General features: G+C 44.8%; 1 protein-coding gene across 1 annotated transcript in view; it reads left to right on the plus strand.

The window, feature by feature from the left end:
- The window catches only part of LPP (LIM domain containing preferred translocation partner in lipoma), a 437,929-nt gene that overhangs the window by 369,234 nt on the left and 41,027 nt on the right, over positions 1-27,668 (plus strand). The window contains exon 11 of the mRNA XM_065410339.1: positions 11,287-11,456. Coding sequence (XP_065266411.1) covers positions 11,287-11,456 — 170 coding nt within the window. The remainder of the gene's footprint in view (positions 1-11,286; positions 11,457-27,668) is intronic.

Here is a 27,668-nt window from a genome sequence, read left to right on the forward strand (position 1 = left end):
TAGTGGTCAGAGCAGGAATAGGGCCTGGTAGTCGGAGCAGTAGTTGGGAGTTGGTGGTAAAGCCAGGGGTCAGAACCAGAGTCTGAAACTAGGAGTCAAGCCGAAGGACAGACCCAGAATCACGACTCAGGAGTCTAGTCAGATATCGCAGCTGGAGTCAGAGACCAGGAGTCAATCCAAGGGTCAGAGTCAGGGTCCAGTGGGATCTGTTATAGCAGCAGGCCCGGTGCGGCTGAGTTGCAGAGACAGCTTCCTGCTTAAATAGTGCACCTGGACCAACCAGAGGTCACAGGGGATGTTGCCAAAAGGGTTTTCTGCGCGCGGCACTTCCTGTGGTGCTTAGGCCTCCAGGGTTTACAGAGCATTAATTGCAGGTCTTCCACGGTTGCCTGGTGGTAGCGTGGAAGCATTTGTCACCCGGAGCCCTGCAGACTGGGGTTGTTGCCCTCCGGTTCCTTACACGTTTGGCCTCTAGGAGGGGTGGGGAGGGCTTCAAGCATTAGTAGAGTATTAAATGTCTGAGGAGGAGGTGACCTCATTTGGCCTCAGAGTTTTGTGCTACATTGCGGCTCCTGCTAACAAGTGGGGTGGCTGTCGCATCCCCTAGAACCACCCACCACTGCTTCTACCAGCAAGTAGAAGCACCTTGAGTTACCGCGTCAGAGCGCTGAGCCAGCACCTTTTGTGTACAGCTGTGCTTGGCATCCGATGGGAAAGCCAGAGCCCCACCCAGTCCCCGCCTGCACAGCGGCTGGGACTTCCGTCACCAAACCAACAGAAACGTATTTTTGTGGCTCCCCAAAAGAGGATCCTGAGATCTTGTATAGAATTTCAGAACAGGTCCCGCAGACCAGGGGAATGCCCAGAAAGTCACCACCGCCCCCGGAGGGGTGGGGGAAGAGAGACCGATTTCCATCACACACTCTGCCCTTTGTTTTCAGCACGCGTTTCAAGCAAACATTTTAGAGAGATGTTTGTTTCTCTATTTGTGTCCTTTCTGTTTCAAGAGTTAAATCTCGCATTGATGGTTTTGAAAATGTAAGTGCAAAGAGACGTGGCTCAAAGGGTCGGTACTGCAGTTCCGGAGCCATTCATAGGAATTTACAGGCTGGATCAAACATAAGGTCCATCAGGACCCTGTCTCTGACAGCAGCCAGCACCAGCTGCTTCAGTGGAAGGCGCAAGAAACTGCCCAATAGCAGTGATGGGATAACTTGCCCCCGAGAACGTTTCCTCCTGAGTAAAGCCAGATGATTTTTTTTTTTCAGATGAAACTTTTCTGTTGGGGGGAAATGCAGATTTCACAACACTGCAACATTTCACGAATTCATGTCAGTTTCACTTAATTGTTTTGGCAGGGGGAGAAAACCAAAAACAAAAATCCAGATAAAAGTTGGAACAGTTCATTCCAGCATTTTCTAAACTAAACATTTCGATTTTAGGGGCCAAAATAACTTTTTGTTATGAAATTTCCTTTGATTTTACTTCATTTTAAATGCAAAATCATTCTTAAAAGCAACTCCAAATCAAAACACAATGTTTTGTTCAGCCCAAAGCAATTTTTGGTTTGCCAAAAATTCCAAAATGTTGGTTTTGGGTTGACTGTCAGCAACCAAAAACTCCATCCTTCACCCCGCTCTGCTCCTGATCCCCATGGATCAGCAGCAGCAGTTTATTTTTCATCTGTGCAATCATTTCTGTTGAAAATATTCATTTTTCAGTGCAACTTTTAAGCAAACTTTCTCTCCTTTTTTTCAAACTGGAAAAGGGAGATGGGGAAGTAGAAAGTGAGAGGAAGTGTTTTTTTCCCCCACCTCCACTTCCTCTCACTCTTCTTCCCCCACCCTGCCTCTGTTTCTGGTGGGGGTGGGGGATTTTTTTTTTAAGTGGGCTTTTTCCAACCTAATTTAAACGGAAAGAAAATCATTCTGGAATTTTACTGTGCAAAGCAAAGAATTACATGAAAAAAATCAAATAAAACAAATCTTTCCTATTTAATTTTTTTCATTAAGCATATTTGCCTCTTTACAATCCGCTCAGTGTATAGCCCATCTAAAATGCCCATTCCTTTTTCATCACCCGGACACCAGTTTCAATTCAGGCTAGATCAGTAGTGACCAGTGTGTCACGGGTTGCCTCAGTCCCTCATATCCCTTCTGGAAGTAGCCCTCCCTTGCCAGGGTTAAGGCACATTGGCAAAGCACTGCAGGGAAGCTTGCCCTGCCGGTTCCCATGCTATGGCTGCTGTGTGGATAGAGTGCTTTGATCTAATCTGGCACCATTCATCAGCATTAAAGGAAATAAAGTACATCTTGCTCTATCCTCTGCATGTCCATGATCGATCAGCAAAGGAGGTTTCCTTTATTATTATTTTTTTTCCATCTCAAGATGTTATACTGAGGCCCTAATTCAACCACTTTGCAAATGGTAAAACATCTGCCCCCAAGTGAGACAATAGAACAAAACCAGAGCATGCTGCAAAAAGTGAGCATTAAGGCAAGTACTGTAGAACGTCACTGACCCCCGCTGGGTTGGGAGACCCATTGCAGGCTACCTCTTTCTGGGGACTGGCAAATAACCAGTCGGGCACAAGAAAACAATCAAGTCTCCTGCATTGCAACAGGTACCTAGTCAGTGCTGGGTCGTCATCAGAAGCTCAGATCAGATCAAGCTTTGTGGGAAATCCAGGTCCAAACTTTGCAGGTGGCTCTTATGACTGGAACCGACTCAGTCAAACCCCAGATGTGGACATTAAGAATGCTCTAGTCCTCACCTGACCCTTGGAGCTCGGCCCCATCATGGTCGCAGTGATTTAGGAAAATTACTTTGGACCATGCTGGTAAATGCACTGTATTCTGCTTAGTAAAACTGATGGGATAACCTGCCCTTGAGCCTTTTGTGGTGCATGGGGAAGGGAGGAGATAGGTTCAAGGGGTTTTTCACCAGGCATAAGAGGCATTTTTGCAATGCCATTGTTCCAGGGAGCACAGGGGGCTGCTTCCCACCCTCCTTCCTCTCAGAGCTTGCCCAGGCACCCTGGGGTGACAGCACAGTTTGGCAGGATGCACATTCCTCGTGCCTACTGGGGAGTTGTGATCAGCTTCGTATCCGCTGAGGCCTGGAGCACCTTGTACTGTGGAGAAAGAGATAGCCTTGTGGGTAAGGCACTGGACAGGGCCTCAGAAGATCTGGCTTCAGTTTCTGGCTCTGCCACAAACTCCCTGGGTGACCATGGGCAAGTTGACCCATCTGAGCCTCAGCTCCCCATCTGCAGTAGCACTTACAGGGTGTGGTGAGGATTAATGCCCCAATGCTTCTGAGTTGCTCCAACAGGAACAGTGGGTGAGCAGCGTGGGAAAGTCTCTGAGAAGGTATCAGGAAGGCTTAGAGACGAGGTGGGTGATGGTATTTTTTATTGGGCCAGCTTCTGTTGGTGAGAGAAACAAGCTTTTGAGCTCCACAGAGCTGAAGAAAGAGATCTGAGGAGCTTGAACCTTCTCTCTTTCACCAACAGAGGTTGGTTCAATAAAAGATATTCCCTCCCCCACCTTGTCTCTCATCTCCTAGGGCCAATACGGCTACAACAGCACTGCAAACAACAGTGAAGCTTTAGTAAGATGAGGCCTCACTATTGCCCTGCGTTTGCTGTTAAATCATTAGCAGTGCCTGGGCCGAGACCACCAAGGCATATTGGAAACGTCTCAGGTTTGCAGATAAGTGAAGTGAGATAACGAGGTTGTATTGTGGTTAGGGGGTGAAAACAATGAGCAAGCTTTGCTGTTACTGGAAGTGGTCAGAACGGTCATCACAGAGACCTATGCATCAGGCGTCCTCTGTAGTTGAGATAAAATAAGAGGACTTAGGAAAGTAGTCAGTAATTAAATCACAGCTTTTGATTTAATTCATGGAGTGTTACAAACATGCCTCGAAGCACCAAGCATCTATGAACGACGCGTGTCCGTTGACGTCTGCCGAAGCAGCGAATTAAGATGAATCTGTCTAACGTCCAAACGTTGCATAAGACGACCGATGTGTCTGACCTGCAGCTGTCAAATGATGAAACTTCAGTGCAGTGAGCTCATTGCTAAGGGATAAGTAACTGCCAGGAAAGCTGGGTCAAAAACCAAAAGAGGACAGGTGAGAGGAGTAGAGGGACGTGTCCGAGAACATCGTATAATTTAATTCACCCTATCGGGCGTTTATGTAAATCATCTATCAGCTTAGGTTAAAATTGACTGGAAAATTTGAGGCCAAAATTTGAGGGAGCCCAATCCTGCTTCCTGTAAAACCAATGGCAAATCCCTCACAAACGCCAGTGGGGTTAGGGATTATCACACACATTACAAGGTCAAGACTTTGAGAAGTGACTCGTGAATCTGTGTGTCTGGGGTTTTTTGTTATTCAGTTAGAATATACCGAGCCCCAATCCTCCAAATCTTAGTCCCTTTTAAGGTGTCTAAAATCAGGCACCTCAGATCCCTAATCACTTCTGAAAGGCTTGGCCCCAAATTACTCCAGGAGTAAAAACGATAGTGTTGAACCGCAGGCAGGGCTGAGGTATGAACCCAGGTCTGCTGCAGTGTTGAAAAGTAGAGCGGATTCATGAACCTGACCATCTGCTAGGCTTGTTGGGAGCTCCGGCCCGAGGGCAGAGCTTCCGAAAGGGGCGTTCACTAGCATCCAAGGGAGAACGCTTCTGCATAGCTGGGTTAGCTCCTCCCCAGGGTCTGCTGCTGTGGGAATTCCACCTGGGAGAAGGCTATGGCAGTGCAAGCTACCTACAGCCCCATGCCACCAGCCTCCAAAGCGAAGGCACTATCTTGGGAGGGGTCATTTCCAAGGCACCCTTCCCTAGCATAACCCCTTTTGGACGAGCACCTTATTTCCTCAGCCAGATGGTAATATTCACTCTCTTCCAGAGCAAAGTTTCCCCTCGTGTCAGCTTGGGCAAAATCAAGGAGCCTGTTGTGTGCATAGCCAGTAGAACATTAACCAGAGCTCCAGGAGTTCTGGGTTTTGTTTTGAGCTCTGCCATATAGCGTGGACTTGTGCAAGTGTCTCACCCCTGTTCGTTAAGGGAGGCAGTGTAGCATAGTGGGTATAGCACTAGATTGGGACTTGGGAGCCTGGATGTTAGTCTCAGCTATACCACTGATGTGCTGGGGGACCTTGGGCAAGACACTTCCCTTCTCTGTACCTCGGTTTTCCCCATCTGCAAAACAGAGCTAATGATAGTGCTTGCTTCCTTTGAGAAGTGTTATATGGTGGAGCTAAGTAGTAGTAACCACCTTTCTCTGTGCCCCGTTTCTCTAATTCTATTGGGGATAACCGTGGCTACCTTGCATGGGGCTTTGAGGATTAACAGATGCTTGTGGAGTGCTTGAAAACCCTTGGATAAAAGTCACTGGAGAAGGGGGGGAGGAACCTTGTTGTTTTGTTGACTTATGGTCAACGTTGTCCTCGAAATGCTGTTTTCGCGTCAATATTTCTTCATTAGGAATAATGATTTTTCCACATCCATTGCCAGCCGATTCAAAACTGTCCAAAAGGAAGATGTGTCATGAATTCCTAAAACACACTTGCTGGAGAGCTCCTAAGCAGAGATGATTAGAAAAATAGCACTGGAGAATATACCAGGGTCTTGAGAATGCCAGGGGAGCTTTTAGCTTGATATTTGGTGCAATGTATTTACATATGAAAAATACTGCAATACACTTTGGTAAAGGCAATGTATTCTATTTCTTCTCGTTTATTGTATCCCAGCAGCAATGAAAACCAGGGAGGACATTGGGTTGATCGAAGGAAATTTAAGTGTAATCAATAAGCATCAGGGGATGTGACCTTGTTTTGATTAACTGTGGTATACTCTACAGTCTAGAGGCATTTCTTTGAATGCATGAATGTAAACCCTTTTGTGGGTGAAGGTCCATTTGCTTTCTACTCATTCTTATGATTTCTGTTTATATGGTTTTGGCTGAGTGCTGTACCCACAATGAGAGACTGTCACTGCCCCCAAAGAACTTACAGTCTAAATAGATAAGACAGACATATATTGTGTTATCCCCATTTTACAGATGGGAAACAGAAGCGCAGAGATATTGGTCCAAGAGCACGAGGTCATACTGGCTTATAGCCCTCCTTACCGTGCTAGAACGGCTCGGGTGTGTTATAGACAACGATAGATCCTGTTTAAAAGAAGGACCGAGTGTCGGGTCGTTTCATCGTGGTGACGGGTCACGGTTGTGTTCTGGCGTTCCTCCCACTCACGCTGACCAAAGGAAGAGACTTCCTGTAATTGGGGAAGAGGCGCGCGGGGACCCGTACAGGCTTCTCCCTCAGTCATGTCAGGTTCAGGGGGAGGTGAGAAAGCAGCCGCTTCCAGGAGAGCTCTCCCAGCAGTACTAGGGACAGGGCAGGAGGCTCAGTTGGGGCTTCCCTCCACCTCCCTGGACCCATGTCATAATACTCCAAAGCTTTGTGTAACTGAGACCCCATTTGGGTTGAGTTAGGAAAGTGACAGAAGAAAAGGCTGGAGCTATTGCTGTCCACCAGTTTCCGCCATGAAACTATCACCCATAGTGGCCCCTGCTGTTGGCAGCTCCTCAGAGAGCTCCCAGTGGACACAGACTGAACTCCCCCTAAAACCTGTCCCTGCAGGTTAAGACTGAGGCCCATTGGTTGGGGCAGCCTGAAGGAAGCATGCCCTGACGGTGCTGCACCCCCGCTCCAGGCATTGGAGAACTCCAAGAGTGGCTGCCAATACAACCCATTTCAGCAGCGCTGGGGAAAAGAAAGCTAGAAGGGGGGGAAAGAAAATGGTGACGCTGCACAGATCCATCTTGGTGAAGTTTAATGTTAGTTTTGTCGTTTGTCTTTAACCTGCCTTTAAAGGGCTGTCTGTGTCTTTGTCTCTGTCGGAAGCAACTGGGTCATGTTGTTCTGTGTGGCTATTGTAATATGCCACCCACTATTTTTCTCATAGGTTGTTTTTGTAATCGTTGTGTGCAATCTGTTTGTTCTCCGAGTTTTGCGTGCCTAGCCTTTCCTGGTAAGTAATACTACTTGGACTCAGGTATAGACATTAACTAGTTGGTTGCAGGCAGTGGGAAAATATTGAGAAAGGAAACATGGGGTCTTTAATTGAGGTGAATCTAGCCACCAATTTGTTCACAATTAGCGATGGTCTTGTGTGATTGGCCCGCAAGAAAAGTATACCTTCATTCTTTGCAGCAACAATAGTAGAGAGTGCATTATCTGTCACATGGATTGTTTTTTTCTTCTCATAGGCTGATTGTGCTAAAAACAGGCCATATGTTGAATGGTATTCAGTGCTTGCAGTTTCCATTGACTTCCCAGGGGCTACAGGTATTCAGCTTTGGTCAAAACCAGGCCCAGAGGCGGCCAATGTTTTCAGTCATGGGGGCCTAGAGATGGGATCCTAAATCTGTATTTTGGCACATGAGTACACAGAAGTGGCGTGGGAGGGGGAGGGTTCAGAAGTAGTGAACACCCACAAATCCTGAAAATCGAGGCACTTGTATGTATTTCTATGTCTAAATATGGATTTAGAAACCTACCTTTAGGCTCCCAGGTTTGAAAATTTTGGCTTAAGTGACTTTCTCCCCGGCTACCAGTAGCAGAGCTGAGAACAGACCTTACATCTCCTGATCCCCAGCATACATCCTGCCCATTGCACCTCATGATATGCAGCCGTCCCGCAGCATCCCAGTTTACGCACAGACTTATGAAGACGTCTTTGGGCCCTTCAGCTCTCCCGTGTGACTGGTTCCAGCAGCACCTCTGTCTTCAGACGTAACAGTGAAAGCTGGGAACCACTAATAAATTAAGATGGGTTAGGCTCAGCTAGTACCTGGATGGGAATTTCTGTGGAAAAACCCAGAATGGCTGAAGCTGTGTGGGCTGGAGAAAGCTAGAACATCAGAAGTCCTGGAGGAAAACCTTAGGAGCAACCAAGTACTCCCCTGGCCCCTGTAATAGTATGTGAGCACCTGGTTCAAATCCCTGCTCCAACTCAGGCAGTTGGTGGCTCAGTTGGGAAATGAACCCAGATTTCCCATGTCCCAGTCCAGAGCCTTAACCGGGAAAGTAGCCTGCAAATAGCTTGCTGTAGCAAATGAAAGTGACGCACTGGCCGGAGGAAGAGGTATATTCAAGTGCATGGGAACTGGCTGAATGATGAATGGAAGAAGGGGGAAAATACAATGCGGCATGTTCCATTCACATGTTAACAAAGGAAACTGAGAAGTGTTTGCATAGACATTACATTACTCTGAGTCCAAATGCCTCATAAAAATGATACCGGATGATCACAGAACGGCACACAGGGGAGGTTAAATTCTCCTGGAGAATAGTCCCTCGGGAAGAACACTGTGTGAAGATACACTAATGGCTTTCAATTTCATGTTTTATAGAGAGAGATATTAACTGCTCCCCAGACATCACTTCTTATTACAGCCATGCTGCGTAAGCATTTTGGATGAGACCACTGAGTACTCTTGGCCTTGTCCACCCAGAGAAGGGAGGGTAACGGGGGCTCTGTCATGTCACAGATGAAAAAGACCTTTTTAGTCCATTTCATCTGTCTCCTTGCTGCAGAGAGACTGCTCCATGGTCCTCGTTGTTAGGAAACTTTTCCACCGCTTTCTCGCCACATACCGCACCCTAAATTACTCCTCTCCCAGTACGGCAAGGGATGTCTGTGTAAGAGGAAGCATAGTGAAGTGGTTAGCGCATGGGGCTGTGAATCAGGATACCAAGAGTGAATGATCTACAAAGTATCAGAGGGGTAGCCGTGTTAGTCTGAATCTTTAAAAAGCACCAAAGAGTCCTGTGGCACCTTATAGACTAACAAATGTATTGGAGCATAAGCTTTTGTGGGTGAATACCCACTTCGTCAGATGCGTGCGTCTGACGAAGTGGGTATTCACCCATGAAAGCTTATGCTCCAATACATTTGTTAGTCTATAAGGTGCCACAGGACTCTTTGATCTACAAAGCTAAGCTTAGAGGGAAAAAAATCTATTTATTCCCCTGTGACAGGGTGAACTCACCCTGCACTGGACGGGGAAGGGTTAACTCCTCACAGTGGGTAGAGGAAGCCACGCCCCTACGTCCCTACCGGGCATGCTCCAGGTGTAGCAGCAGTATAAGAGGGAGCAGCCCGGCACAGTCTGGGCTGACTGCTGGAGAGGAAGGATGCTCCTTGCTGGCTCCTGCCCCGGAACCACTGGAGCCCCGGACCGCGGAAGCCAGAGGTCCAGGGCCCATTCAGTACTGCACTAGACAAGGTCTCCCCGACCCCGTCACATCCCCCCAGCTGGGCTTCCGAGTGTGCTCCTATCTGCTCTCTGACCTAGAGTATTCCCACCGGGTTGCACAGAGTGTAAGCTCTTTGTGGCGGGATCTGTATTATGTGACCCTTAAAGCGCCAACTACACTGATGCAACTTCACAAATAAGAATGATTTGGGTTCCATTCCAAGCTCTCCTAAGAGCTCTCAAACATCACCTTGCCCTGGAGGGTCTTAAAGTGCCGTCCATGATTTATGTCCTGGAACCGCTTTACTTGCTGCTGAAACGCGCTTGCCCAGCACAACAGCTGTTGCTGTAGAGCAGCACCGGGCGCTAGTTTGGGACAGGCAGTGAAGAAGCTGTAAGCGCACGGGTATTAATGTCATCATCTCTTCCATGCACAGCGGTAGACAGTTCAGCCACCTGGACAATTGAGCAGGCTGATTTTTTATTAAACTTTACAGGGGTTTTAATTTTTAAGACAGATACACACGCGCCACTAAATTAGTGCCCGTTTTGTGGTTGGGTTATTTAATGATTTGAAAGGACATCTTTCAATTGAATGTGTGATACCATTTGAACAGCTATCTCCTGCCCATCGTCCTGCTCTCTTTGCATAGTCTTCACTTCCCTAGCAACCGTCTCACTCCACTTGCCAAGTCCCAAATGTGTGATGCAATATTGTCCCCCTCTTCCCTTCTGCTCCCCCACCTGTCTATCCAGCCGTCGTCTCTTGTCTTGTATTTAAATTGGAAACCTTTGGGACGAGGACCGTGATTTTGTTCTGCGTTTGTACAGCGCCTACCACCATGTGGTCCTGGTCCATGACTGTGTCTTCTAGGTGCTATAGTAATACAAATTATAAATAATACTGTCTGACAAGACCCAAAAGGAGGGACACAGAAATTATTCTTGCAGGAAACTAGATATGTCCATGAAATCTCCTCCTTTAGTGGGGTTGAAACCTAAGCTTCTGTAAATTAGAGTGTCCACATAGCAAGTGCGAAAAATCAGGACACTTTTTTCGGGGGGGTGGTATAGTTGCCTTGCCGATACAAGACAAAGCCCCTAATATTGGGACAGTCTCGATTATATTGGGATGTCTGGTCACCCTACTGTAAATCTTTATTGCTCTGTTGAACTCTGTGGAATTATGCTGAATTTCACCAGCTGAGAACTTGGCACTATCTCTGTTCCATAATTCTGCATGTCTGAGCTAAATCATTATCAACGCTGAATGCTAGCAATGTGGAACATCAGCAGTCAGCAGCGTGGAACAGCAGAGTGGGGCTGAAATGAGCGATGTCCCTCGGAGCTGTGCTTGTCACTGCGTTGAGTACTCCCACCTTCCCCTTTTCAGCACCTGTACCACAGGCTTCTTTTCGGAAGTGCCCTTTCTCGTGAGCTAAGCAACTTCACTCAGCCTCCCTCCCCTTTCAAACATGCGTCCCACAAAGCACTTCTGCATCAGCCTCTCCAAGCCCGGTCCGTTGTCCGTGCCTGCCGTGTCTTGTCTCTGTGTGTGCGCCCTGGATTGTCTGTTTTTGTAGAACTGTAAGCCCGCAGCGCAAGAAATAGGTGTTGCAATCTCCCTAGCCATTCAGTCCTTAATTTCTTTGTTGCGACCCCCACCAATGGTGCGCACTGCGTTGGCGGTTCCTGGGGTGAGAATGCAGGGAGCTGCATTGAGACTGCTCATGGTAGACCACCAAACAGCCTCCCATAGGTGACGAGTGTTAGTCCCCATTGGTATGGGCTGTATTCGATGTGATGACATACAAGTGAAAGGCCCCAGAGCCATCTGATCCTCCAGAATGTGCAAATCTTTGCTAGGCATGAGATTGTTCTTTGCGGCTGAGGGCAGGAATTGTACATGACCATGTTGTGACATTGTACCTCAAGCTAGCATCCCGGAAACGCCATATTCACCACTTTGAGATAATTATGACATCTCTTCTCCTCTCTTTCCCCCCAGGCCGCTGTTCCCGTTGCGGTGAGAACGTTGTCGGGGAAGGCACTGGCTGCACCGCCATGGACCAAGTGTTCCATGTGGAATGTTTTACCTGCATGACCTGTGGCAACAAGCTCAGAGGCCAGCCTTTCTACGCGGTGGAGAAGAAAGCGTATTGTGAACCCTGCTACATCGTAAGTGCCGAGGCTCCTTTCCAACGTGAATACAAACCAACAGAGTTTAGACATCTGTCGATACACCCCTCCCTACTGTAGATTGCAGCATTGCTGTACAATTAAGGGTGAGCAACTCAACTTGCATAGAGTAAGAACAGACCCATCCATGATGTTCAGAAACAAGTTAAAAAAAATTTCCCCCTTTCCCTCTTGCACATGATTTCTGGTGTCCAGCCAAGCCTTGAAACAAACATGCCAAAATAGAAAGAAGTTTTTCTTGTGATAATCTCAGCCTGGCTGGGAAGAGAAGTAACAGCACTCTTAGGAGAAAGCCCTGTTCCCAAAAGCTTTCCACTGTAAGAGACCTGATTCTGAAGTCCTTGGGTCAGCAAAACTCCCACTGAAGGAGGGGGGAGACTGAAGGATCACGATGTAACTTTGCAACCCCACAGGACGATAAAAGCCGCCGAACAGCATCCAAACTTTAGGCCCCATCCATTGCCCTTTGAAATCAGGAGGAGTCCATCAACCAGTTTCAAGGGCCTTTGAATCCAGATGCCTTTTGCGGTTCACCCATTAAAGAGTCTGCATTTACCATGCCCTGGTATTTTGACGGTTTGGGTGAAAAAATTAGTTATAATCCCTGTATTTAGAATAAGCGAAGCTGCAGAATATCGCAGAAAAATTCTGTGGAGACCAATGAATCATCTTTGTGTAGATTTCTCTCTAATTCCTAGAACCCTTTCTCTCAACACTGGCTTTTGTCAAACATCGCTCAGTTATATTTAGTCTCCCCTAATTGCAAGGTGAGGGGCTACAGCCAGGGTAACTAAGCCCCCAACGTCGAATGTCCTTTGCAAGCTGAGGAGCCTGTCCTGCAAGGAGCTGAGTGCCTCCCATGAGATGCTGAGCACCCCGCATTCACATTGCCAGGGGGGAAATGAGGGTTGGGCACTTCCCAGAATCAGGCCTTCATGAGACCCGGTATCTGAAACCCATTTGCTACTTGCTAAAAGCTTTAGTTCCTCGGTAACGTTCTTTCGTCCCTTTTTTTATTATTTATTATCATTACTACTTCAGAGCATGGTAACAATGCCTCATTATGCCTTGCCATTAGTCCTTTGCAGTGGGATTATCGCTAAAGTGTTGAATGCAATAATGGAGGATTGATGCTGCCTTATTTACAATGGCAATGGTGGATGGTCCCGGTTAATTGGCTCTTAAAAACGAAATGATTTTTTGATTGAATATGTGCTTTTAAACCATTTCTCCTTTTAATGTTAGCATTAAAATTATTGTGCCATCAAATTTTTAAGGTTAATTTTGTGGCACGTGTGTTGGCCCTTGGGAGGAGACCATCATTCATTGCAAGGTGTGTCGTAATAAACTTGGGGCAGTGCTTTATATCACTGAAGTTAAATGTCTCATTGACTTCGGGCTGGGATCTGCTAGTAGGTTAATACTATTTTTTTTTTAAACCAGGCATGATTTCTTCACTGTGCATCTGCTTTAGTTTGGGAGAACATCTGCATTAGCCACTGTAATAATGGGTTGAGATTATTTAATCCTATTACTTATACACTTCATTAGCCTGAGTGAATTGTTGGCAAGGGTTCAGTAAACTTCCTACGTTGGGAGATAAAAGGATGAGAGGAAAAATACAGAAGGATTCTGTTCCTCATCTTCTTTCAAATTTATCTTCTATCTTTTTAAGGGATAAAGCAATGATAATTGCTTGGCTGCATCTGCAATAGTAAATTCCACACTACAGCTTTGAACACAGAGGAAAGGATAAACTTTTTATTTTTATAGCTTCTTTGAAATGATTAGGCAAAAAAAAAAAAAAAGTGTCCTTTAAATGTTCACCTGCACAAGCCACAAAAAATGAAGCTTAAAGGCCTGGCACAAAACACTCCCGGGAATCCAGTCTGTTGCTGATGTGAAAACAACATTAATGGCGTTACATACCCATAGCATGACATAAATAGGGGCAGTGATTTTAAACATCCAGATGGGGAAACTGGAGTCAAGAGTTTGACATCTGATTCAGCAAAGCCCTTAAGCATGTGCTGGACTTTAAGCACGTGCCTAAGTCCCATTGTCTGAAATGGCACATAAGCATGTATTTTCAAAACATGCCTAGCTGACTTCGGAGCCTACGTGCCATTTCAAAAGCGACTCCGGAGTCCAAGTCTCCTTGAACGTCAGTTTCACACTATGTGCTTTGCTGCGTTGGGGCCTGAATGATGGGCCCATGGCTGCACGGCAAATCAGCGACTGAACCAGGCTTAGAAAGTAGAGGCCAAATTCTCAGCTGTCATAAATGAGCATAGCTCAGGAGAGCTACCCCAATTTACACCACCTGAGGTTCCGGCCCCCGGAATTCTTGGCTTCTGTTCCAATACTCAAACCACTAAACCAGGCTGCCTCTCTGAGATGAAAGAAGACAAAAAAGTGTTTGCCTCATCCAGATTTATAAACCAGGAACTGTTTGCTCTTCTGATAGTTCGCTCTGAGTGATTGCACCATGCGTGTCTGCATAGTCAGGCCACAGGCAAATAAAATGTTTTTGAACAATTAAAAATTGGCAAATGTTTCCGATGTTACTCTTGTGGTGGGGGAGCAGTAGTGAAGCCATAGTTAAGGTTGCAACAGAAATTATGTTTAATTAGTCAATATCAGTGATCTGGTGTTTAAAAAAAAAAAAAAAAAAGAAGTGAGTAAACTAACCTAAACTAAAGTACATATTCCCCCAGTGAGAAGTTGGTACACTCCAGAAGTTGGTAAACTCCAGTTACCCACATTTACCCTATGCTACTGGTCAATATTGACGATAAAAGCCTGCAAACGTATCTCTCTGGTTTTGTTTATCATTGTCCCTCTTAACACAAAATGTTCAAACAGGGTCAGGTCCAAAACCTACTGCAGTCACTCACCCCTTGAAACAATTCCTTATCCCCATCTCAGAAAAAAAATGCCACCCGGTCTTGAGAACTTGAGTTTGACCCTAGAATTAGTTCCTAACTTTTAAGCACCCAAACAAGAGCATTTAATACAGACCAACGACTATTGCATTGCAATTGCTAAATGCTACAAATGCATTTTTAATTCTGTTGCTCATGCTTTTGCTCAGTATTATTCATTTTATTCCTAAAACACCACCAACCTCCCTCCATCAAGACACCTGCGGTCAGTTAAAAGCAGTTGTGATAAGCGAAGTGTTAACATCGGGCAATGTGTCACTCCCTATCACTACTACAGTCAATCTAACCCCTAAAATCTGACAATATGTCTCCGATCTAACTAGACCCTCCGATACGTGAGCCATGTAGCGCAGCTACAATCTGTTGTCAATGTTAATATACTTTTTCCCCCTTACAGGGAAATTTACTGCCAAAAGCCTTTGGTTTGCTTGCTCGGTATTTGGGGGAAGTTTTTGCATTGGGCTTTGTATAAAGAAGAGGTTAAGGGGAATATTGCAAACATTGTCATAAAAGATTGAAGAGCAAGATGTTAGAGCCGTGCCAGCTGTCTCCTTTCCAACTACAGTATTACCATAAGGACTGAACGCAAGGTTAGCCAGATATACTGGTCTGGCAGGGGATGCTGCTGTTTTGCAAATGGGAGTGTTTTTTGATGTCCTGATGACTTTCTCTGGGACATGGAAATTTCCTTCCATTCTTCATCCCTGCTTCTTGGCAATCACTCCCCGGTTGTAACAGTGAGTGATAAATGATCTGTAGGGCCAAGTCCTGAGAGAAGCTGAGCACCTGTCATTGCCGGCAATAAGATGTTGAGTACCCTCCCAGGATTTCCCTCTCTTGTATGAGTGTCAAGGTCACCAAGTATCGGGCCTTGATGGAGCTGGCTGGGTGCCTTGGGGAAGAGGATGGGAGAAAGCGTAAAGAATTCTTCAGGCAAACCGGAAATATTCAGTAGTCAAAGCTGAGGGCCCTCAGAGAAGAACATCAAAAATTAGGGGGCTGGAAGCAATGAGCGGTGAAATAACAAAAGAGCAAAGTTATCATGAGCCAGAGCTGCCCATCCATTTTTAACAACTCCACCTAGAACTGGGGAAGTCAAATGGTGCTGCATTTCAGGCGCCAGGCCAAAACTCTGGAGATTTGGGTTCGATTCCTGCTTCAGCTGCAGGCTCCCCTATTTTCTCTTTCTGTGTTGTCAACTTTTCTCTTTCCTGGTGTTGTCAACTTCCCTGGAGAAATCGCGTAGGGTAAAAAAAAAATGTAAAATCACTGAGGAGACTGTCCCATTAATTTTCAGTGGGCCTTGAACTCTTAAGGTGTATTAGGTGAGTGTGGTTTTGAAAGTATTCCCCTAATCTTTCTGTGCCTCAGTTCCCCAGTGGTAAAAATGGAATAATAATACTCCCTTTCTCCCGCCGTTTGTCTGTCTTGTCCATTTCAATTGTAAGTGGCTCTGTCTCCTGCAGTATGTTTGCATAGCACAGCGGGGCCTGCATTTAGTGTGTTGGTGGTTTTTTTGCAGGAGGTCACGCTTGATGGTCTGGTGGTTCCTTCTGGCCTTGGACTCTGAATCTGCTCCCATTGAAATCAATGGCAAAACTCCCATTAATTTGGATGGGAGACGTTAGACCAGTGCTGATTGCTTCTGAGAGAGAGGGGCCTGTGAAGTAAGGTTAGCGTGCACAGATCTAAAGTCTGAGGTCAATCCCCACTGTAAAATTACATCTGTCTTTTAAAAGAATTCTAAATCATGTATGTAGATATTCAGCACGAATTTAGCAACAACGTAACAATTTAAATTGGACAAGAAAAGAGAAGCTCTAATTTAAAGAATGTTTTATGATTTTTTTAAGCCCTTTATTCTTGTTTTTGTCAAGCGACATATTGAATTTGAGAGTAATTTATGGAAAGTGTTGCCTGTGTGGTGTTGCGAGTGCTCCGCAATTTGAATTTAAACTGCTCAATGGGATCATTAAGACTATTATGCATGTTTTCCCAAAGAGTTTGAATTCAAAGTGACAACTCGAACAGAAATATAAAGTCGTGCACTCCTTAAATCATGGAATGGGTTTGTCCTCAAAGAATTTAATTGAGATCTGCATTATTCTGTACGCCCTATTTTAGGAGCTGCCGCTAATGTAACGTGATGCCCCTGAGTGGATTGTCAGCAGTGGGAATTGAACTTGAGATGTCAGGATCTAAAAGACCCAGCTCTGTTAGCTAAGGCTGTAACGGGCTCATCAGCATCCATCGTTGGCCCAGCCACCACTAGGGGGGACAGACTGCCACACCAAGTCGGCATGGGTTACACTAGTACGCAGCAGTTGCTAGGGTTCCCAGTTTTGGTTGGATGTATTCCTGGTGGTTTCATCACATGACGTAATCTTTAATTCCCGATTAATCTAGAATTTCTGGACATTCCAGGACAATCCTGGAGGGCTGGCAGAACTGTTGCAGCCAGGATATAAGACAGAGCAGCCTCTGGAGCTGCTCTGGTTTACTCCAGGGACCTCCAGGAGCTCCAGAGTCCAGAGGGTGCAAAAATGGAAGAGGTAATAGTCACTGTGCCAGCACCTACCCCATGAACCTTTGCATATTTGTTCAGAGCTAGGAAAGTTTGTTGATCCCATCTTGCCCTTCCCAGTCATCTGACAGCTTAGAAGAGTGGGAGGGGAAGAGTTAAAGTGAATATTTTGTTTCTAGACAAAATGAAACGAGTATTTTTCCCTTTTCTTTTTAAAGTAAATAGTCTCCTTTCGAGTGTGTGGCTATAAAAAAGAGACTGTGGGGGTGATGAGAGTACTATGCGGTAACTCCTCTATAGAGAAGCACGTGGGTCATTATAGAGAGGACAAGGACCAATTATACTCATTAGCCAACAAGGACAGAACAAGCTGTCCATGTGCTGAAGCTGCAGCAGGGAAAATGCCAGGAGAATGTGATGGAAAACTTCATAACACGGGGCCTTGCCAAGAGTGGTGATGGGATCACCTTGGCTGGGGATTTTCAAAGCCAGACTGGGCACCTATCAATTAGGGGTGGTTTGAGGATAATGAGATCAATCTGTTTGCAATGCAGCGGGATGTGCTTGGACATCCCTCTGAAAATCCTTATTTCCACAGGCATGAGAATAGGGCCAGACCCTGCCTTTCCAGCCTGTCTGCAGGCTGCCTTTAGAGACAAAGCAGGGGGGAATGTGTTAGCCAAATGCACATAATCCCAAATTAAACCCTCTCCCTCCCTGCTAGAGCTCTGGGAGGAGGTGGTGCTGTCCAGCTAGCTCCGGGGTCCTGCTAGCAGAGGGCTTCGTGCTTCAAGGTGGGGAGCGATGTGGTTCCTTTTAACAGGAACAGCATACTTGCCCCCGGCTTGTGTACTGTGCAGCATACCACCCCCGCCCTCTGGGCAGCAGACCCTACTTCTTGGAGGTCTGAGCCCTGAGAGCTGGTTGTTTGTTTAGATCATTTCCTTTAGTGTTTAAACCTGCCCCCGTCCCAGGCTCTGGTCGCCCCTACACAGACCTCCTGCAAAAAGATGGAAATATCAGGGGGAGGCACGTTTTCATTGCTGGGGAGCCCTTGACTCTGAAAATCCCTTCCAGGCCGGTTTGACGGAGCCCGGATCTTTTGCCCCTTGCTGCAGGGGGTGCAGGTTGCTTTCCAGGGAAGCTCTGTTCTCTTACTAAGCCGTGGACCCTCTGTTTGCTCTTTCAGCATTTTATAATTTAGGTGCATTTTACAAATAAAAAAAAAAAAAAGTGCCAGGCAATGATTTGAGACACCCTGTTCGGGAAGGCCCTAAAATTAGAAATGTTGGAGGCAGATGTTCTCTCTGGCACAGAAGTAGAATGAAGTGGTCAGGGACAAGCTGCTGTCCTGCAGTGTTAAACGACCACGTGTCCTCGGCTGGATTTCCCACCCAGTGGGGTGAGTTCCATTCAATAACATTTCCTGTAAGGACAACACCCTCCCTTTCGGCTGGACCGGTGGGATTTTACAGGTCCAGGACTGTGCAGCTGCTAAAGGATTGTTCTTCAATACATGGCACTGACTGCAGCTGCTCCCGGCTGTGCAGAGAGATTGCTGCTTAGGTGTCCTGCTGCTAGCAGACTGGTATGCTGTGATGGCAGACGTGCCGGAGAGAATCATCTCATTCATCGGAATCCATGTGGCATGGGAAGAATTTCTCTCTCCTTTAAAAGAAAACACTGACGCGTAAGGAGGCGAGGCAGGCTCAGTGCTCCAGGCACTCACATAGGCCTGTTTTTATTGGAGCCGCCTCCTCCTGTCACCAAACCACCTGTGTTTCTCCCCCTTTGTCGTTATTCCAGTAGCACCCAGAGCCCGCACTAATACTGGACCCGGTTGTGCTGAGCAAACACAGTGAGAGACAGTCCCTGCCCCAAAGAACTCCCAGTGCAAACAGCCCCGGGTGGGGGAGAAGGTGGATTGTTATCCCTAAGGCCCAGAGAGGTTCAGTGACTTGACTTGCCCAGGGTCACACAGAACCAGGAACAGAATCCAGCCCGTCTCAGTCCCAGTGCGGTGCCCATCATGCTGACCAATATCGTCTCATTGCTTCCGTGCACTCCCTCCATCTGTCTCTTGTGTTATCCTTAGATTATCAGCTCCTCGGGGCAGGACCGTCTTTTTGTTCCGTGTGTGGACAACGCCTAGCACAATGGCTAAACTCCTATGTGCAACGGTAATAGAAATCATTAACCACAAGCCCGTCTGTTCTCCACCGTCTCTGTCCTTTTGGAACCCAGACGCACTGCTGCTTTAAGCGAGGGACTCTCTCTCTCCCTCTCTCCTTCCGGGGCGTGCAGCTGCTAGCGCAGTGGGGCTCTGATCCCTCACTAGGGTGATATACATCATAATGTGTGCGGGAGAGCTACGTGAGAGTGCTCTGCAGGTGCGGCAGGCGGGGAGGCGGTGTGACAGGATGGCATGTTATCAAGTGTTAATCATTGCTCATCCATCGCGCGTTGTTCTTGCCTTTCGTTTAAAATAGATAAGAGAGAATTATTTTAAGGGGGTGTTGATTTTCATAACTGCATGTGTAAAAGGTGCATTTATCATCTGTGTGTGTGTAATTCCATCCAGTCTGTGGTATTTAGCCATGGGGGCTATAAAGAAAGATAATGGCATTTAAGCCAGTTAATTCAGTTCTGAAAACCTGGTCTTGAATCAATAAGGGGTTAATTTTTTGCCTTTGGTTTAAGGGGGGGGGGGGGAGGGAGGGGATTAGTTGCTTTGCACTTGGGCCAATACATTAGCATTGTACCACTGACCTTGTTAATAGCCAGAGTTACGGGTTAAAGGCCTTTGACCTGCAGCTACTCCTTGCTAACGATGCTTTGAGTGTTCGGGCTGCTCTGCCTTTTCATAGTATGGATTTAGCAGGTCTGATTTATCCTTACCCAATTTTTTCAGAGAACAAAGAGTCTCATCTCTCTCTGAGCGAAAATGCCCTCCTACTTAGTCCAGGCAGCAGTTTGCCAACCTCATGGCCAGGGAAGAGCGGAAAAGTAGAGCATGGCCTTTGTGAATGCTGCTTCAGTCAGACGCTTTGTTGAAGCCTCAGCAAAAGGAGCTTCGCTTTGGGAGTAAGTTCCATCTTTGAACTGATCCTGCCTCCAGAAGGGCTCTGTTTTTGGCGCTCAGCAGCGTTGGTTCGACTACATGCAATGTTTGTTTGCAGTAGAGGAAACCGTCTGACTTGCCACCATACACACGCAAACCCCAATGGGTTTGGTAGATTTCTAGTTAGAAAAACAGCATAATGCCAGCGAAGGGAGAGGACAACAAACAGTGACGGTGACAAGAGGAAACGTTTATTGATTCTAAGCTGTATCGCGAGTGCTGGCTGCACATCGAGGGAGAAAGCACATTCCAAGTGCATCTGCCCTTCCCCCTCAGCGGCACTGATTACAAAGCTGTGGGCCAAGAATAATATTGACAGAAAAAGTAAATCATCCACTTGGGCTTTTTACCAGAAGGAAGACCAGATTACATGTGGAGTTTAATTCTTAGCCTGGGCTTTGCCAGGGATAAGAAGTTATTGCATGCTGTGCATGTAACAGCTCTCATTGCTAGCGGAGAACATGATGGTAGATCAACCAACAAGACCTATAGTGTCTATAGTTGTCACTCGTCAGTGTCAAGAAAACCACCTGCATAGGCGGCGACAGCTATCCTATTGTGGGAGACCCGGGCTTGGTAGGTGGGATCTGTCATAATGCCAAGAAGGTTGAAGGCATATGGCGTAGTTTGCATAGCTTTGCCCTTGCTGTTCCTTGGCTTGTTTTCCTTTGTGTAACGCATTTCCCACGGAACATTTAGCTTAGATGCCGCACGTGGTTTTTCACAGGGATTCTGCCTTTTACCCTGTTGCACGCATTGGGAGTTGGATTGACCTTAAGTACTGTAAGGAAGTGAAATGGGTTTGCTCGGGGACTCAGAAATCTGTATGACCTCTTTACTACATGGCCCTGGCTTCAGACACTCCCACTTGGATAGTAAATGTATCCAATGTTTTCTTCGAGGGTTATGGATTTATGTTTTTAACAGCAATCACATGTAAGACATGGTTTTGACTCCTAGACTTTAAGGCCGGAAGGGACGATCATGATCATCTCATTGACCTCCTGCACGTCACAAGTCACAGAACCTCACCCACCCACTGCTGTAGTAAGCCCATAACCTCTGGCTGAGTTCTGAAGTCCTCAAATCATCATTTAAAGACTGCAAGTTACAGAGAATCCACCACTTTCTCTGGTTCAAACCAGCAAGTGACCCATGCCCCACACTGCAGAGGAAGGTGAAAAACCTCCAGGGTCTCCTTGGGGAAAATTCCTTTCCAACCCCAAATATGGCGATCAGTCAGATTCTGAGCATATGGGACACCTGGGCCCTCCCCATCTGGTGTCCCATCTCCAGCCATTGGAGATATATGCTAATAGCAGTCGCAGATGGGCCATGTGCAACTGTCGGCAGTCTCATCATACCGTCCCCTCCATAAACGTATCAAGCTCAGTCTTAAAACAAGTTAGGTTTTTCGCCCCCACTCACTCAATGGAGGGCTCTTCCAGAACTTTACCTTTCTGATAGTTACAAACCTTCACCTAATTTCAAGCCTAAACTTATCAATGGCCAGTTTATAGCCATTTATTCTTGTGCCAACATTGGCCATTAACTTAATTAACTCCTCTCCCTCTCTGGCGTTTAGCCTTCTGATGTATTTATAGAGAGCGATCAGATCTCCCCTCAGCCTTCCTTTGGTTAGGCTAAACAAGCCAAGCTCCTTAAGTCTCCTCTCGTAAGGGAGGTTCTCCATTCCTCGGATCATCCTGGTAGCCCTTCTCTGCACCTGTTCCAGTTTGAAATCAGCTTTCTTACATGTGGGAGACCAGAGCTGCACACAGGATTCCAGATGAGGTCTCACCAGTGTATAATGGTACTAACACTTCCCTGTCTCTACTGAAAATACCTCGCCTGATGCATCCTAGGATTTTATTAGCTGTTTTCATGGCTGCATGACATTGGCGGTTCGTGGTCATCTTGTGATCGACCAATACCCAGGTCTTTCTCCTCCGCTGTTGCTTCCAACTGATTCATCCCCAGCTTCCAGCAAAAATTCTTGTCATTAGTCCCTAAGTGCATGATGTTGCACTATTAAATGTTGTCCCATTTCTATTACTCCAGTTTTCACAGTCATCCAGATCTTTGTGTATGATATTCAGGTTTTCCTCCTGTATTGGCAATACCTCCCAGTGTTGTCATCCACAAACTTTATTAGCACAGGGTTCTATGGGGAGGTTGAAAGTATCTTCCAGAAAGTGATGGGGTTTGGAGAAGAGCTTTTCGGTTATTTTCATTTACTGGCTGGCCGAGTTAATTTGTTACCATGTGATTGTTTAAGGCCACTAGTGGATGAAGTTTGTGTCATTCATATGTAATTTTTAATTCTGCTGGGTAGGCATTATTCTGTTGTTGTAAGATTAATGATCACGGTGCCTAGAGCGCTTTGTATAGGTATCTTTTTAAACTACTGTATACATCTAAATAAATAACAAATACAGTGCATTCTAGCAGCATGCCAGCTCCTACCTGAGCACTAAACACTGAAATTGACCAAATCAGTCTTTTTTCACTGTCCCTGTTGCGGGAAGTCCATGAAGCAAGCTAACAGCATCAATGGTGAAAAGTAAATCAGGTTCAACGTGTTATTAGTAACATGGGTAAGGACTGCCTCTCTTAAAAGCTTTATTATTATCTTAACTCTTGACACTGTCGCTTCTTTATTTTATTTTTATTTAATTTATTTTAACCAATACATTATTTTGGCACTCTTCCACCAGAGGTGTCTGTGTAAATGCGAGCAGTGTTAAAGCCAGACAACACTTCTTAAATTAGTAAATATTTCCTTCAGAAAGCCACTGTGACCGGACATATTTTAGGAGGCAAAGTAAAATTACAGCAATGTTCTCTACTCTGTTTGAGTAACTTTTAAACTTTTTTTAAAATTAAATGTGCTGCCAAATATTTATCTCCTGTCATGAAAAGAAAAATATTTGTTTGATGTTCTATTCCCCTTGGCATTTAGCTGTTACTTGGAGCTCTCAAAAGTCTCTGTATTCCCCTAGCATGGTGACAGGTTTCAGAGGGGTAGCTGTGTTAGTCTGTATCAGCAAAAACAATGAGGAGTCCTTGTGGCACCTTAGAAACTAACAAATTTATTTGGGCATAAGCTATTCCTCCCTTGGTATTCACCCCTTCTTGTCAACTGTTGAGAATAGGCCACTTCCACCTTAATTGAATTGGCTCGTTAGCACTGACCCCCCACTTGGTAATGCAACTCCTATCTTTTCATGTGCTGTGTATTTATACCTGCTACTGTATTTTCCACTCCATGCATCTGATGAAGTGGGTTTTAGCCCACGAAAGCATATGCCCAAATAAATGTGTTAGTCTCTAAGGAGCCGCAAGGACTCCTCATTGTTTTGGTATTCCCCTAAAGACTTAATGTAGGTCACTGATAGTGAGATTGTGGCCCTTACGTAGAACTGCAGTCTGTGTAGGCCTGGATTCAGCAAAGCACTTAAGCAAGGGCTTAAACTCCGTTGGCTTCAGCACACGGTATTAGGCCCAACAATTGGTATGATGTGCACAGAAAAGCTTTTTAAGCCGTTTCCAGAGATTTAGAGAACATTTGAGTCACAGCTTCACTCAGAGTTCTGTGCAATTGGCTTCACTGTAACTAAGGCAACAGGGTTTAAAGGTGAAGGGATACAAAAACAGGGACAGTATATGGCACAGCCTTGCAAACACGACTGAGCGGAGCACTCATTACAGTAATGGGATTACCCACAATACTGAACACCAGTCTTGATAGCATATGCAGGATCAAACCTAAAGATTTTTTTTTAAATCTTTCTGAAACATTTCTAAAGTGGTTAATTCTGCTTCAGGAAAACTCAAGTGGCTTCTAAAGAATCCCTGGCCATCAGGGGGCACTCGGGTGTCAACTACTATTGTACAGCACCACTGTGATCATCTGGTCTCACCCCCTCTATGACACTGGCCAGAGAACTTCCCTGAATTAATTCCCATTTGAACTCGAGCAGATCTTTTAGAAAAACCTCCTATCTTGATTTAAAAATGGCCAGTGATGGAGAATCCACCAGAACCCTTGGTAGATTGTTCCAGTGGTTAATTACCCTCGCTGTTAAAAGTCTGTGCCTTGCTTCCAGTCTGAATTGGTCTAGCTTCAACTTCCAGCCGTGACCTCACCTGAGACCTTTTTGCTGAAAAGAGACCATTCCCGTTTTAAAACAAGAGAGTCCAGAGGTGCTCTGTTGCCTCTGACAGGTTTTCTTTCACTCTGGCATGGCAATAAGATTAAAGTTTTATGGCAATATCACCACTATCCTAAGAAGAAAAATAATTATCATCATAAAACCTTTCCTTTCTGCCAGTTAGATTTCAAACTCTTTTCTGCATCTGTTAATACAATCCTTAATTCACTTAGAACATTTTACTGTCACTTCAGATACGTTTAATCAGATAGAATTATTGCCCTAATATTCTCTTAATCTTTGTATTTCATACATGCCCCATATCACCCCAACCCCCACATTCCTTACAGAGCATATTTTTGCACGGAAGTCAGTCTTGAGATCATGTGAAAAATCAAAGAGCTTTAGCCTGAACACTGCTCACTTCCACTGAAATGTCTTTCATGCCCTATTAATTACTTTAATGGAGACATGCTGCTTTAAGGGAGTTCTTTATTAATACCACTAAATCTTTTTTTATTGTTGTTTAAACACTTTTTCTTTCCATCATGTAGATGTATTTAATCCTTTCCGTCTTTAAAATAGATGAGTGCATAACGCCACATAAAATATTTTGACACTTCTATTTTACATTCTTCGACCGGGGGGGGCCAGGGCATTTTGTTCTTTGGAATGTTCTCTTTTGCTTGATGTATCTATATTTTAGCATACGCGATGGGGTAGTAAAAGGGACATCCTCCCTGGAAGGAAAAAAAAGTCACATCCTTACATATATTACTAATAATATGTTAGCTTATTATACGGAAGGAACTTTAAACATCAGATTGACTACTTGCTACATGTGCTGTGAGGTAGGTTTGCTGTTGGCTCTTTGGTCTTCTGGGACATTGAAACTAGAATGGTCAGTTTGGTTTTCAGGTTGTCAGCACAAAGCTGTTATTCAGGAAAACACTTAACCCTGTGTTCTAATCTGGTCCATTCCTCTCCTGGACAGTAGCTAGCAGTGTGTTTATATTCTGCCTGGGATAGGAATGCGTTCGTTAATCAGGGCCTTAGATTGGGTTATCCAACACGTAGGGTTTGTCTCTTAAGGTTGTTACCTCTGAGCTACAAAAGAAATGGGACATCTGGACTGATCCTGAGCCCATCAAACTGAACAGCTGGCAGTGTGCTGAGCACCCTTACAGATTTCCCAGAACTGCCAGCTCAAAAAAGTAACAATCCTGCGAAAATCTGGTGGCAATCCTACTGTCTGTACCTAAAAGTTATATGGTGTTAACTATACATATAATTTGATACAAACCCTCCTAGTGAAATAGTTATACTGGAAAAATGTTTGTGTAGACCAGACCTAATACTGGATTTTAATACACTGCATATATTAATTTTTCAAAGATGTATCTTGTTTGTTGAAAATGTTTAGATTCATACTGATTAAAAAAAAACTAAATTGGGACATTGGGTGGAATTTTCAAAAGCATCTAAGTGATTTAGGAACCTGACTGCCACTCTAGATTGATTTAAATCACCAATTTTAATCATGATTTAATCAGCAAGCAGGAAACCTTGATTTAAATAGTCAATTTTTAAATTTGTTTTGCATTTGTGCTTTTTAGTTATATTCTTAAAGAAAGATTGAGTCTCACTGGTTGGTATAATTTGGTACTTCGTTTTGCTAACCAGGAGGAGTCACTATATCTCTCTATATTTTTTAAGTAATGATATCACTTATTCAAATTCTTGATATTTACAGTTTTTTAAATTGCTAGAAAATGGTGGATGACACATTCTTATTTATTAGAAGATGATTCATAGAATCATAGACTATCAGGGTTGGAAGGGACCTCAGGAGGTCATCTAGTCCAACCCCCTGCTCAAAGCAGGACCAATCCCCAACTGAATCATCCCAGCCAGGGCTTTGTCAAGCCTGACCTTAAAAACCTCTAAGGAAGGAGATTCCACCACCTCCCTAGGTAACCCATTCCAGTGCTTCACCACCCTCCTAGTGAAAAAGTTTTTCCTAATGTCCAACCTAAACCTCCCCCACTGCAACTTGAGACCATTACTCCTTGTTCTGTCATCTGCCACCACTGAGAACAGTCTAGATCCATCCTCTTTGGAACCCCCTTTCAGGTAGTTAAAAGCAGCTATCAAATTCCCCCTCATTCTTCTCTTCTGCAGACTAAACAATCCCAGTTCCCTCAGCCTCTCCTCATAAGTCATGTGCTCCAGCCCCCTAATCATTTTTGTTGCCCTCCGCTGGACTCTTTCCAATTTTTCCACATCCCTTCTGTAGTGTGGGGCCCAAAACTGGACACAGTTAATTTTTTACTCATGATTTGTGTCAAGCTGCATTGGATAGAAATGGGAATTCCAATTAAAAGTGCACGAAAACATCATTTTAACATTCTTTTTTATTAAATAAATAAAATGATCTTAAATGTGCTGGCTACATAAGAAAAACATGTTTTGCGTTTAAAACTAATTTATTAAATAAATGAAGTATCTGTAGTCAGCCAATTGAACTGGTTGTTTCTAGTCACCGTGTCCTTCAAGATTTTAGAATTAATAGATCTCATCCTCTCATTCCTAGTTTTTATTCATAGTTTGGAAGAGGAGAACAAACTTTCCTGCTTTTTCAACTCCCAGCTGGTTGTTCTGCTTTGAATGAACTATTCATTGAACTAAACTAGTTGAACAAACTGAAATGAAGAAATATTCTTTCTGTACCTGCAGAAAAGACTGCTGCTGTCAAAAGCTGATTTAGTGTTTCGGCAAACTCTGGTTCCAGGTGCTTAGCCAGTGACTGCCACCAGTTCAGTGGTCTGACTTTCTATAATACTGCAGCAGAAAACATGTACTGCTTTTAAATATTACTCTTTTTTTATTTAATTCAAATTATTTTAATAGATTATTGTACGTTCGGCCTTAACATTAAAAAAATCTGATTTAAATAAAAAAAATCTCGTTTTTTTAATGTTGTTGGTTTTTTAAATCATAGTTTTTATCCACTCTGCTCCTTAAGGGCCTAGGTCACTTTTGAAAATTGGACTTAGGTGCCTGAAAATTTTACCTCTAATTTATTGAACAGCCATTGCTGATCATTTCCTGCATTTAAGATCTATGAAGAACCTTGGTTGAGTTTTAAAAGAAAATCAAACAAAAGTGAATTATTGCAGTACATTATCAAAGAATTTCTTTTGGCTTAGAAATGTCCTTACGTGTTTGAATAGGTTTTTACATTGTGTATGCCCGTGTAATGTCCATACAGATTTCTCACGGCCTCTATGGAGTCTGGTCTGACAAGTGTTTGTCACTAGTGCACTTAACTTTAGCTGGGCAAAGCGTTTTGTTTGGGAAGGGTATTGTAACTGCAACAACACATAGTGAAATGTAAAGGCAAGAGTAAAATTGTGGGACTTCCTGACATTTTAAAATAAGCAGCTG

Source organism: Emys orbicularis, chromosome 9 (genome assembly GCF_028017835.1).
Source record: "Emys orbicularis isolate rEmyOrb1 chromosome 9, rEmyOrb1.hap1, whole genome shotgun sequence".
Taxonomy (NCBI): domain Eukaryota; kingdom Metazoa; phylum Chordata; order Testudines; family Emydidae; genus Emys; species Emys orbicularis.